This window comes from Pholis gunnellus (assembly GCF_910591455.1).
Source record: "Pholis gunnellus genome assembly, chromosome: 12".
Classification (NCBI taxonomy): domain Eukaryota; kingdom Metazoa; phylum Chordata; class Actinopteri; order Perciformes; family Pholidae; genus Pholis; species Pholis gunnellus.
The window spans coordinates 7,331,131-7,346,463 of record NC_136539.1 but is presented as its reverse complement, the minus strand read 5'-3'; the positions used below and the strand labels follow the sequence as shown (position 1 = coordinate 7,346,463).

At 40.9% G+C, this 15,333-nt stretch overlaps 1 protein-coding gene across 2 annotated transcripts in view; it reads right to left on the bottom strand.

Moving 5' to 3' along the window:
- The window catches only part of spegb (striated muscle enriched protein kinase b), a 37,963-nt gene extending 26,008 nt beyond the window's left edge, over positions 1–11,955 (bottom strand). The window contains exons 1-3 of one of the 2 annotated variants that reach the window (XM_079170721.1): positions 10,817–11,955; positions 529–609; positions 41–107 (exon numbers count right to left, since the gene is read on the bottom strand). In XM_079170721.1, the coding sequence (XP_079026847.1) occupies positions 41–107; positions 529–609; positions 10,817–11,228 (560 nt within the window). In that variant the 5' untranslated portion in view covers positions 11,229–11,955. The remainder of the gene's footprint in view (positions 1–40; positions 108–528; positions 610–10,816) is intronic. The other variant, XM_079170722.1, reaches the window with a different exon arrangement.
- Positions 11,956–15,333: the final 3,378 nt, after the last annotated feature.

Sequence of the window (15,333 nt, the reverse complement as noted above, 5' to 3'; positions counted from 1 at the left end):
TTTATAAACTGCTAGAGTTAATTGCATGTTTCTTTCTTGCCTGGTTGTGTTAGAGTGATCCTCATGTCCATGTGTTCTACTGTCATCTTCTGCACATTTGTCCATCACTGCATCTCATGTAAAGAGGAGATATGACATATTGTACAGGTAAGCCATTGCGTTCCTGCATTGACTATGAAACAAGGCAAATGTAAGGCTGGTCATTGTTTTAGTTAACAGGTATGCAAGTGCGACTCTCGCCAGCCTCGTTTTCAGCCAATGCAAGCTCTGTTCTACCAACTGTTTATTACCTACCAAGCACCAAACCGAGACAAACAAACTTAGCGACTACATGGAGCAATTAGCAGCTAAAGAGCCAGTGTTTCCATAGCAGGTCTAAAAGGAGAGCGAATGGTTAAACTTATATTCATCAAGTAGACACAAATGCAACTCCAAATAAATGCCAATGTTACTGCTAATAAAAGATGTATAAAAGAAAATCCATGATTCACTAAGGGAATAATTGCAAGCCGGAAACACGGTGGATACCTGTATGCACAGCCTGGTCCTCAACATCCTCGCTATCTTCTTTGGTCTCAAATTGCTCACCTTCATCCTCTGTATCGGAATCTGAAAAGATATATAAAACCATGTGAGACCGTGTGAGAGCAAACTGTTAATATAGGAACCAATAGACTACATTATCGGGTGACCGTGGTTAAGGGGAGAGCAGGGCCGTCCTTCAATCGAAGGATTGGTGGTTCGATCCCGGGCTCCGCTAATCGCATGCCAATGTGTCCTTGAGCAAGACAATTTGTGCAGACAGTGACATTTCAATTGTGCATAATGTTTGGATCATAATCCCAGCTGTGGAGACAAACAGTCTAAAATATATCATAATATGCATTTCAAAGATTAAATGAACCTCCTTCAACTACAAGCTTAGTTTTCCGTTGCATTACACCTCATCTCCATTTGATTATGACAGTCATTTAACATGAAATGTTGCCACCCTCGGGTCTCATTAGCACATCTCAGCTAAATGTACATTTGTACAGTCTTTATCTTTCATCATTTTCTCATTGGTATCTGCAAGTTAATATTGGGCAAGGGAATATATACACTGGAGCAAGATAAATAGAGGTGTTTCAGTATTTCAATTGAAAACTTTATTCTTTCCATTTGATCCCTTTTAAACATAAAAACTTGTTCCAGCTGTACCATCTGAAAGATATTGAGATATTCCTCAGACTGAGAGAAAACTCAGTCATTGGTGGAACTCAAAATAGAAAGCGCTATTGAGTCATTGGCATCCCAGCGGCTCTCATGGGGTGTTTGCTTCACAGTAGGTGGAATTAAAATAAAAAAAACAGAGGCTATCTGTTGTTCCCTTGCAGTAAGAGAACACAATAGGATTATGTTGGTCATTCTGAGCACAATAGAGAAATACTGGGATTGTTCATATGAATTCAGTACAAAGACCAAAACCTTACATGTTGTGTGTGTGGCAAGCTCATGATGTTACTCAAAGCTATAAATCTACATAAATTGCACATTCATGCAATATCTAAATCATTTGACAACATTGAAAATTTCAAAATAAATCTCTCTTGGACGTTTTCAATGCAATGCTTTTCCCAGAATAGCACCTACAATTATAATAAAGCAGTTACACATTCAGCTGTTTTATATATGAGCATGTCCTATATATCACCAGAGTCTGTTGTACACACCGTATATAAGATTTGCTGGTGGTGTGGCTCGAGGGATGACAATGGTAATCCATGATGATTAATCTAGTGCCAGGACAAAGTTTTCACTTATCCAATGAAATAGCTCAACATCTACATGACGGATTGGCATCAAATTTGCCACAGATATTCATGGTTCCCAGCTAATGTATTCTAATGACGTCGCAAGTATTATATAATTTCCAGTTAAACATATTTATTAACTTTATATATTTCCAATATACTAAGTGAAAAGCGGTACACCATATATATATATATATATATATATATATGTATATGAATATGTAGTATACATGTACAGATGTATGGAATTGGGACACTGCATTAGTCTTGTTGACCACTAGTAACACACAGGCTACGCCATAGATATTTCTGCCCAAGGTTTAACTCTATACCACAGTTGATGGTGGTAATGTGCAAACAAAAACAAGCAATGCGCCAGGAAAAATATATGGAAACATTTGCATTGCAAATGATTGAGAAAGAAAATGCATCCAACGCATGGATGTATGAAGAGAACTGGATACAGCTTGGAGGCGGGGCCCTGTTCATTCCCAGGAACGTGGCTCAGTGGCGTATGAAGCCCACAAAGTTTGACCGCGGGGTATAAAATGAATCGGCTCTTCCATCCATGAGGCCCATAGAGCAAGCACACTAACCTTTTCTTTAACTCCCAACTGCTCGTTTTTGCTCACATGAACAACAGGTCAGGGAAATTATTTGAAATTAAAGAAATTACTACAGGATTCGACAATCTTTTCCACTTTTCCAACTTCCATCCATTATCTTAAAATGCTCATCCATAGATAGACAAAAGAACATAGATTTCCATTGATACAGACAATCATTAACGTTCACTTTCACACAGAAGTTCCTACCCACACTGCCATGTGGAGAGCTTGCATACATTGGGCCACCCAATCCCGGGATCAAGACCGAGTCCCTCTTGCTGTGAGGCAACAGTGCTAGCCACTAAACTACTGTTTTACTAAAAAATTAATCCAATTTTTAGGACATTTGAGGTTCGTACAAAAAAAGTAATGATCGGCTGATTTACAGACGTCTCTTTCCCAATGTAAGTTAATGGGAAAATGTATTTTTGGGCCAAATTGCACCCCATGATAGACCCTGAAGTTTTAATTCCATGGTTTGGCTTAAACGACAATTGGCTTTAAAGCCTAGAGCTCTTCCTCTGGGCTTGATTCAACACATATCTCAAACATACACACAATTTGTTGGTTTTTTTGAGACAATGAATGTAACGCACACAATTTGATTGACAACATCTTTCATCAGACAAACCCCAGCTTCTGCCTCTAAGATTCTGGTATGCACGTTGTTCGAGGAACGGTGCACAGAAGGTGATCGTGATGAACTTCTTTTGATGAATTTTTGTTGAAAAAAAAGGTTGACGCTATTGCATTTGTAATTAGAGAGGTCTCATTAAATCATAGAGGAAGGTTTGGATTTTTCCAGCGCTGCACTAAAGCACGCCTTGAGTAGTGAGCATGTTCCAGAAGAGGATGCTGTTAGACATCACACAGCTTCATTAGTTAGTGGCCTGACGGTGCTACGATGGCAGTGAGTGACTGCATTGGGGCATTACTGTATGTATGTCACACAATACTCCCAGAATAGTGTGGCTCATCAACCTGTCACTGTAACCCTACAGAAAACCATATAGCTCAAGTTACATCCTCCATAATGAGATCTACACTTAAACATCTCAATGTCTTAGTTTTGCCCTCTCTGTTGTGACAAAATAAGTTTTATCTTCAATCATCGTCAACATTCTATTTTCCCTTCTATTTTAAGACTCACTGTAACATTAGCGTTAGAAAATGTCTCAGTTTTGGTTTCAAAATATCCATATCTAGCAATAAATAAGCCCGTAATCGTGATAAGAAACTCTACAAAGCCCCGAATGAGCAACATTAGTCTGAGAAGCATCACAGTACATCAGCATTTTTAGTGAAACAAAATTCTTTGAAGTTAGTTCAAAGCTCTGGTGGTGTCTTGAGCTCTGTGGTTTCTAATCAGAGTTCTAATGCTGGTTTCTATTGGCTTATATTCCACAGTAACAATGGGCTAAGCCTGTTTCCCTTTTGATCAAGGATGTACAGATAAGCTTCATCTCCTTTAATTATTGTCATCGCATCTGACACTGTCAGTTGAGAAAACCCCGTGCTGCCAGTTGATGAGCCGTGATAAAATGCTTCTGTCGACACATAACATTGAAGTTTTTAGTACGTTCTACATACAGCAAATAGATGAATCAGTATAGAATAAATAGAGCTATGATCGACAAAGATAACATGAAATAGCACTTGCCTGATTTTTTTCTTTGGTCTGGATTTTTTTTGTTATGGCCACTGTTGGTATGTCCTCGACAGGTATTTTTTGTCTTGGCTTACGTTCAGCAGCAGGGTATTCCCCGAAATACAGTGGGGGTTCCGAGCCATTACTACACGCCTAAATCAGGACATATTCTGCAAAAGCCATCAGCCATTAATATGCCGACTTTGATGTCAAAGATTCAACTTGTTATATACTGCAAGTCTGCTGACGTGCAGGTGAGAGCATCTCAATCAAATGCAAAGACAAAAAGAACGTTAAGAAGGCACTTTGGTCCATTATATAACAAGTTGCAACCTTCAGAGAGTCAGCACTTCTTCTGAGAGGATCCGTTTCTGGAAAGCACAGAGCGTAGATCTCCATCGGCAGGTGGACACGTCTGTTGAATGCATATCATCCACTCTGAGGGAGCCCCCACTGTCCACACAATAGCCAGCAACAGTGTGAGCATCTTCCCCCGCTGTGTTCCACCCCACAGGCAGTGCACACCGATAGGCAGAAAAACCAGTGGGAGTGATCCAGCCCTCTTGAGATCAGCGTTCTACAGCATTGGTTGACATTTTTTCATTTTTTTTCCCCCCATTCCTCCCCATGTGCCCGTGTCTCGTTCTTCAACCGGTGTAACGAGCAGACTTCGCGTTGCTGGCAGAGGAGAGGGGAGAATCGCTGCGCGGGGACCTCCTCACTCCTCTGCATCGCTGGAACACTGGTAGCTCTCGCTGCAAATGTGCTGCTGGCTGCTTACACCGACTACACAAAGCAAATCCTATTTACAGAGGGATGGATTTAATGGCCGCATCACACTGCTACACACATAAAAGATAACAGTCTGTTGTACATGACGTGATCAGCTGCTGCTAATATGTGATACATTTGGTGGACTAATTCTTGAATATGCTGTCAGGTCATCACATGGTACATTTTGAACGACTCTGTATTTCGAGAACACTTTCCCCTACAAAAGGAAAAAGAAAAGGCAGTAGTGCCTTCACATTTCATTTCACCACCTCAGTACATGGCAATGGCTACGCTCAGAATTGACATTTCAATTCACCCAGCAGCACGCTGTGCTCAGGACAAAATAGCACAGTGCACACGCTGAGTTTGCTCTCACACCTATGGAGGTTCACAATTTTGAATAAGCCCAGGTCCAAAAAGGCACTATCTTTTACAGCAGTGTACGTAAAAGGTACATCAGTAATAACTCATACTAAATGAATCATGGTTGCAGATAGGGCTGCACGGTTATGGTCAAAATGATAATCACGATTATTTGGATTAATAGTGAGATCACGATGGCATCCAAATAAGACTGGTCCTTATTCACAGTACATCTCCGAGAAGAGAAATTTAATTGGACCAATAATTTTAACCCCAAATTACTAAATAATCAACAGAGCGCTGCTTTCACTTATTCGCTTATTAACTAATCTTAGCATACAGTATATTACTCTTCTTCTCTGGTTGCATTCGCAACATTCAGGGACGTTGTTATACAGGCCGCCATCGCAGTGTGCACGCACAGCGGCATAACCGTAGACTGTAAATAAGAAGTGGACGCAGTCACCGTGATGCCACCCATTGGTTTGTGGACTACTGTTTTTTGAAGCCTTAAGTTTGGCCTTTTGGCCGTCAACATCATGGTTTTTGGCGACCAGAAGCGTCACGAGACGAAGGAGCTAAGTAAATCCGAATGCTAAAAAGGACATTTTTAGGCAACCAAAGTGTTACAATTATAAACTAAAAACACACTGTGAAAGGGTTTAAGCTCTAAGACATCAACACGGACAACTCCCAGACCGAACCACGCCGTGGCAGCAACCTGTCAATCACAACGCTCTAAAGCACATCATGCTGTATAGAAGAAGACTTGAAACTAGAGATTGAGACCATAAACTCATGTTTACAATGTTTACTGAGGTAATAAATCAAGTGAGGAGTAGAGTCATTTTCTCATACAATCCGACTTCTTTTTGCAACCAGAGCAGGCGCCCCCTGATGGTCATTAGAAAGAATGCAAGTTTAAGACACTTCTGTATTGGCTTCACTTTGAGAGACTTGGAGGTTGTACACAATCATCTTGGAAAAAGATTTACCGGTGGTGCTTTTTTAAATTTATTTCAGCAGCCAAAAATATATGAAGATGTCATTCAACATTAAGATATTTCCAACAAAAGGGAATTATGATTCAGAGTTAATTTCAGAATCATAACTTTCCTCCAATGGACTCCAGAACTAATCATAGTAACCATTGGTCTCTTCATTTTTGAGACATGGACAGTTAATATTATGTTATATTTACTTTTCTGTATTTCTTTTTTGCATAACCTGTACATCCAGAAACTAGTTGTTGGTTGTAAACTAAGAACTATGAGTATTAAAAGGTAAAAACTATACGCTGTACTGAAAGTAAAATATCACGTTTAAATCATCAAAAGTCATCAAGGGATTTTTGTGTAGCTGACTTTGCAAACTGAATGTTCTGCAGTTTGCAAAGATGTTTCGCTGTTGTGAGGTAATGAATAGATCATGAAGTTGTATTCAATGTAGTTGTATCAGCACTGATTGTACTGTGACTGCACACGTTTGACTTAGTCCTAATGGTGTATGGGATCAGATAACATACTTTTCAACACACACTGTGAATGGCTGAACTCAGAGAGGCTTAATAATTCATAACCAGAGACAGATTTCAGTATTTACTCATATCCATGTCCTGAATGGTTACTCCTCCTATATCATATTCCACTGAACACTCTACCAAACTCCACAATTACCCCTCAGGATTCCTTGTCCATCAAACAACATTTGTTGATCTACTTTTAAAGCTACTTATTAAAGCAACATGGCGACGGGGGGGGATTTCCACAGTGTAACTGCAGCTCCACCTGTTCACTCACATTAATGGTCCAGGAGGAAGACAACATGAGGAAACTATCCCAACACACTGGAAGGGGGCCATGGCCATGCTCAGCCGTGACATCTAATGCTCCCAGTGTGAGGTCTCTCCGAACAGTATATTACTCTGCAAGCTTTACACAGGGAATATAGTTCAGTCAGTTACTGAACGGTTATTGTCAGCTCTATGCAGCTTTTAGCTTCGTCTTTTAGCATCTTTTAGCTTCGTCTTTTGGTTTTACTGCCTGCGGCTTACTGCTTTATTCAGTCTCACCACCCTCTTCAGCCTCCAGGAACACGACTCTAAAGGAAAGGTTACGTTGCTCTGCATCACCTGGATGTGTAAATAGGCATCTGTTGGCCACTATGGCAACTTTAAAGTTGCTAATATCTCAGGTTTTTTTTGCTCACCGTTTGTTTCTGCTGCCCCCAAGTGGCCGAGAATGTGTTAACGCCGGTTTAAAGCTGCACTAATCAATGCTTTCATATGAACAACGGTCTTGTATAATGATCAAGGTTAATTCGGATTGAACAAAACCTTCAGATAATTCCATTCAATTAGTTCACCTCATTTCTATGGAGCCTTAATGGTCATTGTTTTTGGTCTCATCATATTTGTTTTTCAGCTAAAAAGCTCTGAATAACCCACTGTACGCTACCTGTATAGCAACAAAAGGCAGACAAAGTTAGCGGCTAGCAGGTGAGGATAGTGGAGCATTTAAAGTGCCAGCTATTTTTCTCAGGAGTTGGTGGAGACCGAAACAGTGAACGCTAATGTTGCATTATCTATTTGCTAATATTTCTAACTCTAATTTCCATGTTGTGTTTACAACTTCTTTCACTGCCCTCAAGTTGCCTAATTAAATGCAGCTTTGAAGATATTTGACGGAACCCTATAACTACTGCACAACCAAATGCAGAACTAAAAGGATACTCGATACATTATTCAGTAAAAACAGTATATATATATATATCATGTCAGATGCATGACATCACAACATATGGCAGACATCTTTATGCTTGTGCGTATTTATTAGAAGTGGAAAATGGCCCGTTCCTTGATCAGTAGAGGGCTGGGCTAAAATTAGCAGTGATGTCTTCCTGTGTAATAGGAGAGACGTTGGCTGGCTAACATCACAAAAATCTAAGGCCTGGCACATTCCACTGTATAAATAACTATGGAGAGTTGGTGGGCGGTGGGGGTACTGAGAGATATTTTCAAAGGAGAAAGAGAGAGAGAGAGAGAGAGAGAGAGAGAGAGAGAGAGAAGGGTTCATTGAGTGATGGGACAGCTGCAGACTATACTACATGGCAAAGCAAAAACGGGCTGAATCAAACTGAAGGTTAAATTGGAGAGTCAAAGGAAAAGTTCTTGACGTCATTTAAGGGTCTGAAGAAAGCTGATAGCTCCATCACGTGTGTTGCATAAAAATCTCACAATCTATCAAGTCTAAAATCATTTTGAGTGGACCACAACGGAAAACAGCTGCTTGTATAATCCTCATAGCATGCTAATGCTAACAACGTCCAGCTGGTAGAGTGTTACTTGAAACAGAACTAGGGGAATCTAGGTGACTGTGTTGTTGCCTGTTGATTACTGCCATCATACAGTATCACACGGGTGTGGCGAAACAGCCCTTTCATCTTACTTCCCTGTTTTAATGGTTTCAAAATAAAGTGCCTCCCCCTCTGATCTGTGAAAACTGAAAGCAACACGTGGATTCTGCCGTGAACTATATGAAGTTGCGATTAAGGATCAAATAAAGTTTTGTCAAGCCCAAGATCCATGCTGAGCAATTTCTGACTATATAGACTAAAATAAACTGCTATAATAATAATATAAAGCGTATTTATATTTTAGGCTTCTTGTCTTCGATTTCTAATCTTTTGTTTCAGTCCTACTGATCCATGCCAAGTTGAAAACAATAGAATTTCAGAATAAAAGCTCAATAAAATGGAGACGTTTTGTTATCAGCATCTTTTTCTTGTAAACTACAGGCAGGCGGTGTCCCGTGTCTGATTTTCCTAGTACTCACATTTGACGGTGCATGTTTTATGTGGCTAATGTCCAAGCGGCCAATATTTGTAACGGTAATATAATACACTGTGGTTTTGTCGCGGCCCACACTAAAAGGAATCCTTGTCATCACGTTGCCCAGTATGCAGACATCGCCCCTCTTTTAGGACACAGTTTTTGTAGCAAGCTTGCACAAAGCACCTTGCTGCTTGAACCCAGCAGGGATCGTTTGTGTAAGCGCCCAGTCTTTTACTTCTACTTCAACCGAGCGCGTCACCATTTGCCAAAACGTTACTCATGCTGAACCGATTGAACTGCATTCAGCAGCGATGAGTCTCGACTTATACTCTGTCAGCAGGGAAAGGCGGCTCTCAATTGGAAGAGTGAGTTTCCTCTACACACTTGCGCTGCGGAACAATGACAGAGGGCTCAAACTGATATATGGGGGGAATATTTGTGGAGGTGGTTATGTCTTTTTTTTCAAGGCAGCTGACTTAAGATCAGTGCTAGGGTTCACAAAATGTGTGAAAAGACGTTTTGTTGATCACAACGGGAGTGTAAACAGGCCCTCTGAGCCTCCCTGGCTTTATGGAGGAACGTGACTGTGATATGCTCTCAAAAACTCACTTTGGCCGGAATTTGTCCAAAGCACGTGTTGTTTAAAAGGACAATATATTTTCAGGGTCTCAAATCAACGTTCTCTTCATGTGCTGATCTCAAACAGACACTCACAATTCCTTATTAAAACATCAAAAGAATATGTTCTTTTCAAATGTGGATCACCAAGAGCATAACACTTAAAACGATCCTTCTTTTTTCAAGAAATTGAAAATAAATTTAGAAAGACATTCTTTTAGAAATGATGTTGCATCTGGTTACAACAGCCATCTTCCTCTCCTCTCTGCACCATAGAGGGATGAATGAGTACTCGTGGATACATATCTGTAACAACATACGTTATATAAAATCAAAAGAAAATGAAATAATTCAGTTTGTTCAGTATTTAATAATCAAGTTTTTGAAATTAGTTATTTTTGACACTGATGCCTTTGCACAGTGACCCCTCTCCAGATGCTTTGGGAAACACTTTTGGGAAAACTAAACCCAGCATCTTTAGTTGCTTTGGGAAATTAATTAATTGCATGTAATATTTTCCAATAAATGCAACTCATTCTGACTGTACGTTTCGATATATATAGCAAAGAAACATTTGAGTGACATTAAATAGATTTATAGTGATTTATAGTGAAAAACACATGTCGGTGTAAAAACACACCGACATGTGTACACGTGTGTAAATATACACTTGTATTTGTGATTATGTGTATTTATACCCCTGTATATGTTAGCATCCTCTTTTCCTCACTTTCCTTTCTCAAATGTGATTATATTGTTATTTGTAGCATGCCATGTGCCAAAAGAGATTGTCATATTTAAGTAGTAGCTTGTGTCCTGGTTGAGAGATCAGTCAGTGTGTGTGTGTGTGGGGGGACCTTTTGGATGACTGTGGCATGCTGGGTCATTTTCATGGAAGTTGGCCTCCAGCAATAAATTATGTTGTAGTTAAAACCTCATTATCAGCATGACAATGACATTACTGACATTGTTAAATACATGTAAAGGTCCATTAGAAGACTGGATTACGGCGTGATATCAGATAGATGGCTATCTATATTATTATCAAGGGGTTAGGTGGAACTGTGGGTTTTGTAGTCAAATCCATTTAAGGCTTATTTTTTTTAAATGTACACATATATATATATATATATATATATATGTACATATAAAATGTATATAGTATATATAGTGGTATTACCTTCACCGAGATCCAAGACAGCCAGCACAGCGCTGCTCCGAGCCTCTCCCACGTGATTGTTGGCAATGCAGGTGTAGAGGCCCGCGTCACTGGGCTTGCAGTCCCTAATCCAGAGCCCTCCGTACTCCTGGTTCTCCATGTTGAGGATTTCGTCGTTATGGTACCAGTACAGGGAGGGCTGGGGGTCTCCGGCCACAGTCACCTTCAGACGGATGTCACAGCCGGTCCCCACGGCGGCGTTCCTCATCTTGCGCGTAAAAACCGGCGGAGACTGGGTGGCATAACCGGGTCCCGGAGGTTGAACTTGCACCGGGCTCACTTTGGACCGCTTCGGGGGGATGATGGGGTTACGGGGGGCTGCTGCTTCATCTGCCCCCTTTTTCAGGGTCATTTGCACCTCGGCTTTTCTCATGGTTGAACCGATTCGGTGGATCCTGCAATGGATTCTGTGACTGTGTGGACTGTGCGCCTATAGCACAGACTGGGACCTTACTCAGTAATCTAAACCAAAAACCAGTGAGCGCATTAGAGTCTATGAGCTGGCTTTATATATAAACTACAGTTAAATCACATTTTTTTTAATTTAAGATACTCTATAAGTTTATTTTATTTGGAAGGCTGAATTAAAATATATAGAAACAAGATCCGCCATGGATGAATGATCCTCAAATCACTGTGCTCTGACCTCGTTGTTGTCCGAAGCAGAAAAAGAAATAGTTGATTACCAGGTAATTAGGCTGATAAAGGCAGCTACCACTCTTCCTGCCCAGAGGTATTTTTAGGGCAAGACCCAGTGGATCATGTTGCATTAACAGCTCCCTTGACTCGTCTCCTGGAAGTGACGGCCCTGCTTTTCACCTCTTTTCTTCCCCCCTGGTGTTCTCTGACTTTTCAGCCTTTTGTAATCACTTCCCGGTGTGCAACTTCTCTTGCCGAACAAGGCGAATCTTCAGCGAGTGTCCTCTTTATTCCCAGCGGCCTTCGAGATCAGTCCTTTGCTTGGCTTCTGTTTGAATGCGAGCATCAAGTCCCGTCCAACAAGTTGCAAAGTGCCGCCCCCCCCTCCTCCTCCTCGTCCCACGAGCTAAACCGCTCCACTCATGATCTCCCTCTACGTCTGCCTGTCCGAGGGGGGGAAATGACAGTCAGAGCCCCAGCAGGCCTCACAATGACAGCTGCGAGGCTATCCGTCTGCCCACTCACCAGCAAAGCTCCCGCCCCCCTCGTCATTTTTAGCCGACCTGAGGTCAGTAGAACATGTGAGATGGTGCAATGTTGGCACGGGGGGGTCAGTGTGGGGCGGATATTTAATTTGTAGGTCAAATGTAGAGGCTGACGTTGGCCTCCTAATTGTGTTCAGGTGGTCAGATATCGTGAAAATACTATCACTGCAATGCTATTGCAAGCCGGCAGCTGTGGCCCTCTAATAGATATTGTTAGTGTCTTCTGTATGTTACGTTAAAGTTGAGGCAGTAGTAGCAGATTGAAAATTGGGACTTTGTTCCCCTGAAACACCTGAAACAAATGAAAAATAGGTTGGCATTATTAGGCTAATGTCTACTGTGATTTTCTTAACAAATGAGATTATTTAAATTAAATTGAAATCAAATTATTGTAAAAATACTGCCGCTCACAACCAATGTACTGCCACCATAGCCTTTTGCAATGTAACTCTACTGCTAGCATATTGCTACAAATATAACAGCACATAATCAATAAGTCAAAACACCTGCGGTATCTCAACATTACAATGCAACTGCAACTACTAACTTAACAGCACAGCTAAATAGCTTATACTGTGCATTGGCTGTAACACACTAACGTTAGCTGTGACTGCTAACTAGCATAATGCTAAAGTTACAAGTATGTAGCTATATGGTGCGCATTCTCAACCAGGATTGGGGACAAAGCAGTTCAATATTGGAAATTAAAAACTTAACATGCAAAAAAAATTAAAATAGTTAAAAAAACCGAGAATTTAAAAATGAATGGAGCAAACTAATGTTTCTAACATTACAGTTAACGTTAGCTATCAAAGCACGCCACAAGTAGTTTGATTCGAGGTGAAATGTGTTGCAAACATTTTTTGTCAAAGGCAACTGCAAAAATACATGAATTTTAATAAATTCAAAACAGTTTCAGTGTATCGTGAATGTATAGTATTGCTGCACGTAAACTGCTTGAATGTTGTTGCTAACGTCCCCAAATAATCGTTAGCATTCGGTGCCTAGCTAACGTAACTTGAAACAAGTATACGTGCAACATATAAGACCTGAATAAAGCAGTTTAACGTAACAAAATAAGTCTTGCCTTGTATGAAAAGCAGGGAACTATCAAAATACTCCCACAAGCAGGTTCAAGGACATAATAAAGCAGAAAATCAGTAGTTTAGCAAGACTGAAAAAATCATTTTTACTAGTGACAGGTTCGTGCACATGCAGTGGGTAGCGTTGATTGGCAAGGTTCCACCATCCATTATATATAAGAGAAAATAATTCATATTTCTCTCTCTCTGTCTTGACCAATCACACGCACGTCCCTAAATGCCATGGAAACGGACCTGACCGAGGTTACTTAAGGCCTCAGAACTTTCTGATCCTCACTCTGCATTTGGACCTGAACACGAGCGAACACTTCTTGAGAGATCACCTCTTGAGTAGAACACCTCTTGGACATCCATACCGTGGAGAGCCGACTCTTTGAGTTTTTAACTTCTGGAGATAAGCTACATAATAACGAATCTTTTGGAGAACTGAACAACTAGATTACTACTATCTTGGACGACAGTACAGCCGGAAAAGACCCTCGGCCGTCTGCCGATCGAGGAGCAGCGCCCGCCGAGGACAGCGTGCTGTGTGTTGGACGATAAGCCAGCAGGTAAGATAACTTTTAGATTAATTTTAGGATTTTTCTGTTTGATACATCCCCTTAAATCCTTAAAAGTGTTCTCAGTTTAGAAATTAGTGAAACTTTTTGAGTTTAAAGGTGAACAGTTCACACTATATTATCAGGCCTGTTGGATCGACAGTCGATCGTCTGTAAAATGATTATTTGAGTGACAGAATGTCTTAAATGTGGCGGGAGGTCTGTGGAATGTGTTCACAATTAGTGTAAAGATTTAAAAACACTGTTATTTTAGTTTGAAGGCATCAAATCTTCCTATTTTAACATTAAAATGTCTATTTTTGAAAATAGAACGTTTTCATAAAATGCTAAATATATGCTTAAATTGTGCACCATGGTAACCATAGAACGATTAGAGGCGGACGTCAGGACGCAAGTTACGTAATCGAACGAGGGCACGATGCGACCCTGAGTGGGTTTATTTTGACTGTTGAAACTTGAGTTATTGTAGAAAAAACATCTGCTCCTTTTACTTTATAATATTATATCAACTATTTCTTTAACATTGAGATGCGCTTTGCTCGTTGTTGTGGTATTTTGTTTACGAGGGTCAAGAGAGCGATCCCTACTAAAGAGGTTACTGTGGTCGTGTTGGATTAATTCATTCAGCCATGTCTCACTGTGCGTCGTGACATACGTAGCTCAATGCATATTAAACACGTTCACGCTGTTTACTGCAAACTATTGATCGGTTTGTCCACACAAACATTGAAGTCCTTACAATTGTTTGGTGCAGAATAACTAACTGTTAACTGAACTAATGTTCGAACTAACAGAGGCAGAGCTGCACTATGTTTGATATTATTGTTAAAATATTAAAAGGCACAGCCTCTTGTGTGTTGGTGACTTGGTGACACGTGTAGTGCCGTCATCATTTTTTGTAATTTAATCTTTGATTATTCTTCAATGTAATCCAGAAATATTTCATGTTATGAGAAATCCTTACAGTTTTAATGTGTCCCTCTCAGCTGGTGTGAACTTCATCATGGAACGTCCTGCAGCAGACGGCTACAGGATCATCCCGTGCTCTTCCGACGACGGAGAAGGTGTAGTATATGTTGAATGTGTTTATTATGTAAACGGTGAGTATGAGGGCAGGCTTGACGTTTTGGTCCCAGCTGAGGAGGAAGAGGACAAGGAGGAAGACGTCGGGTCCGACTGTGAGAGCTTAGATTCTGGGTATGACGAAGAGGACGAAGAGGAGGAAGAGGAAGAAGAAGAGGAGGAAGAAGATGAAGATGACCCTCTCACCCAGCGGTTACCACCTAGGAGTTTCTGGGAGGGGTTTTACCGAGTACCGACTCCTCCTCCCTTTCCCGCTGACCATTTTCTCCCACTCCCTTTTGTTGTGGAACGTCCTGAAGAGAACGAGGAGGAAGACGTCGGATCCGACTGGGAATACCCAGACTCCTGGTATGACTCCGTGTTCAAGGATGCAGAGGATGCAGAGGACAAAGAAGAGGAAGAGGAGGAAGACGTCGGATCCGACTTGGAATACTCAGACTCCTGGCATGACTCCATGTTCGAGGATGCAGAGGACAAAGAAGAGGAAGAGGAGGAAGAAGATGACCCTCTCACCCAGCGGTTACCACCTAGGAGTTTCTGGGAGGGGT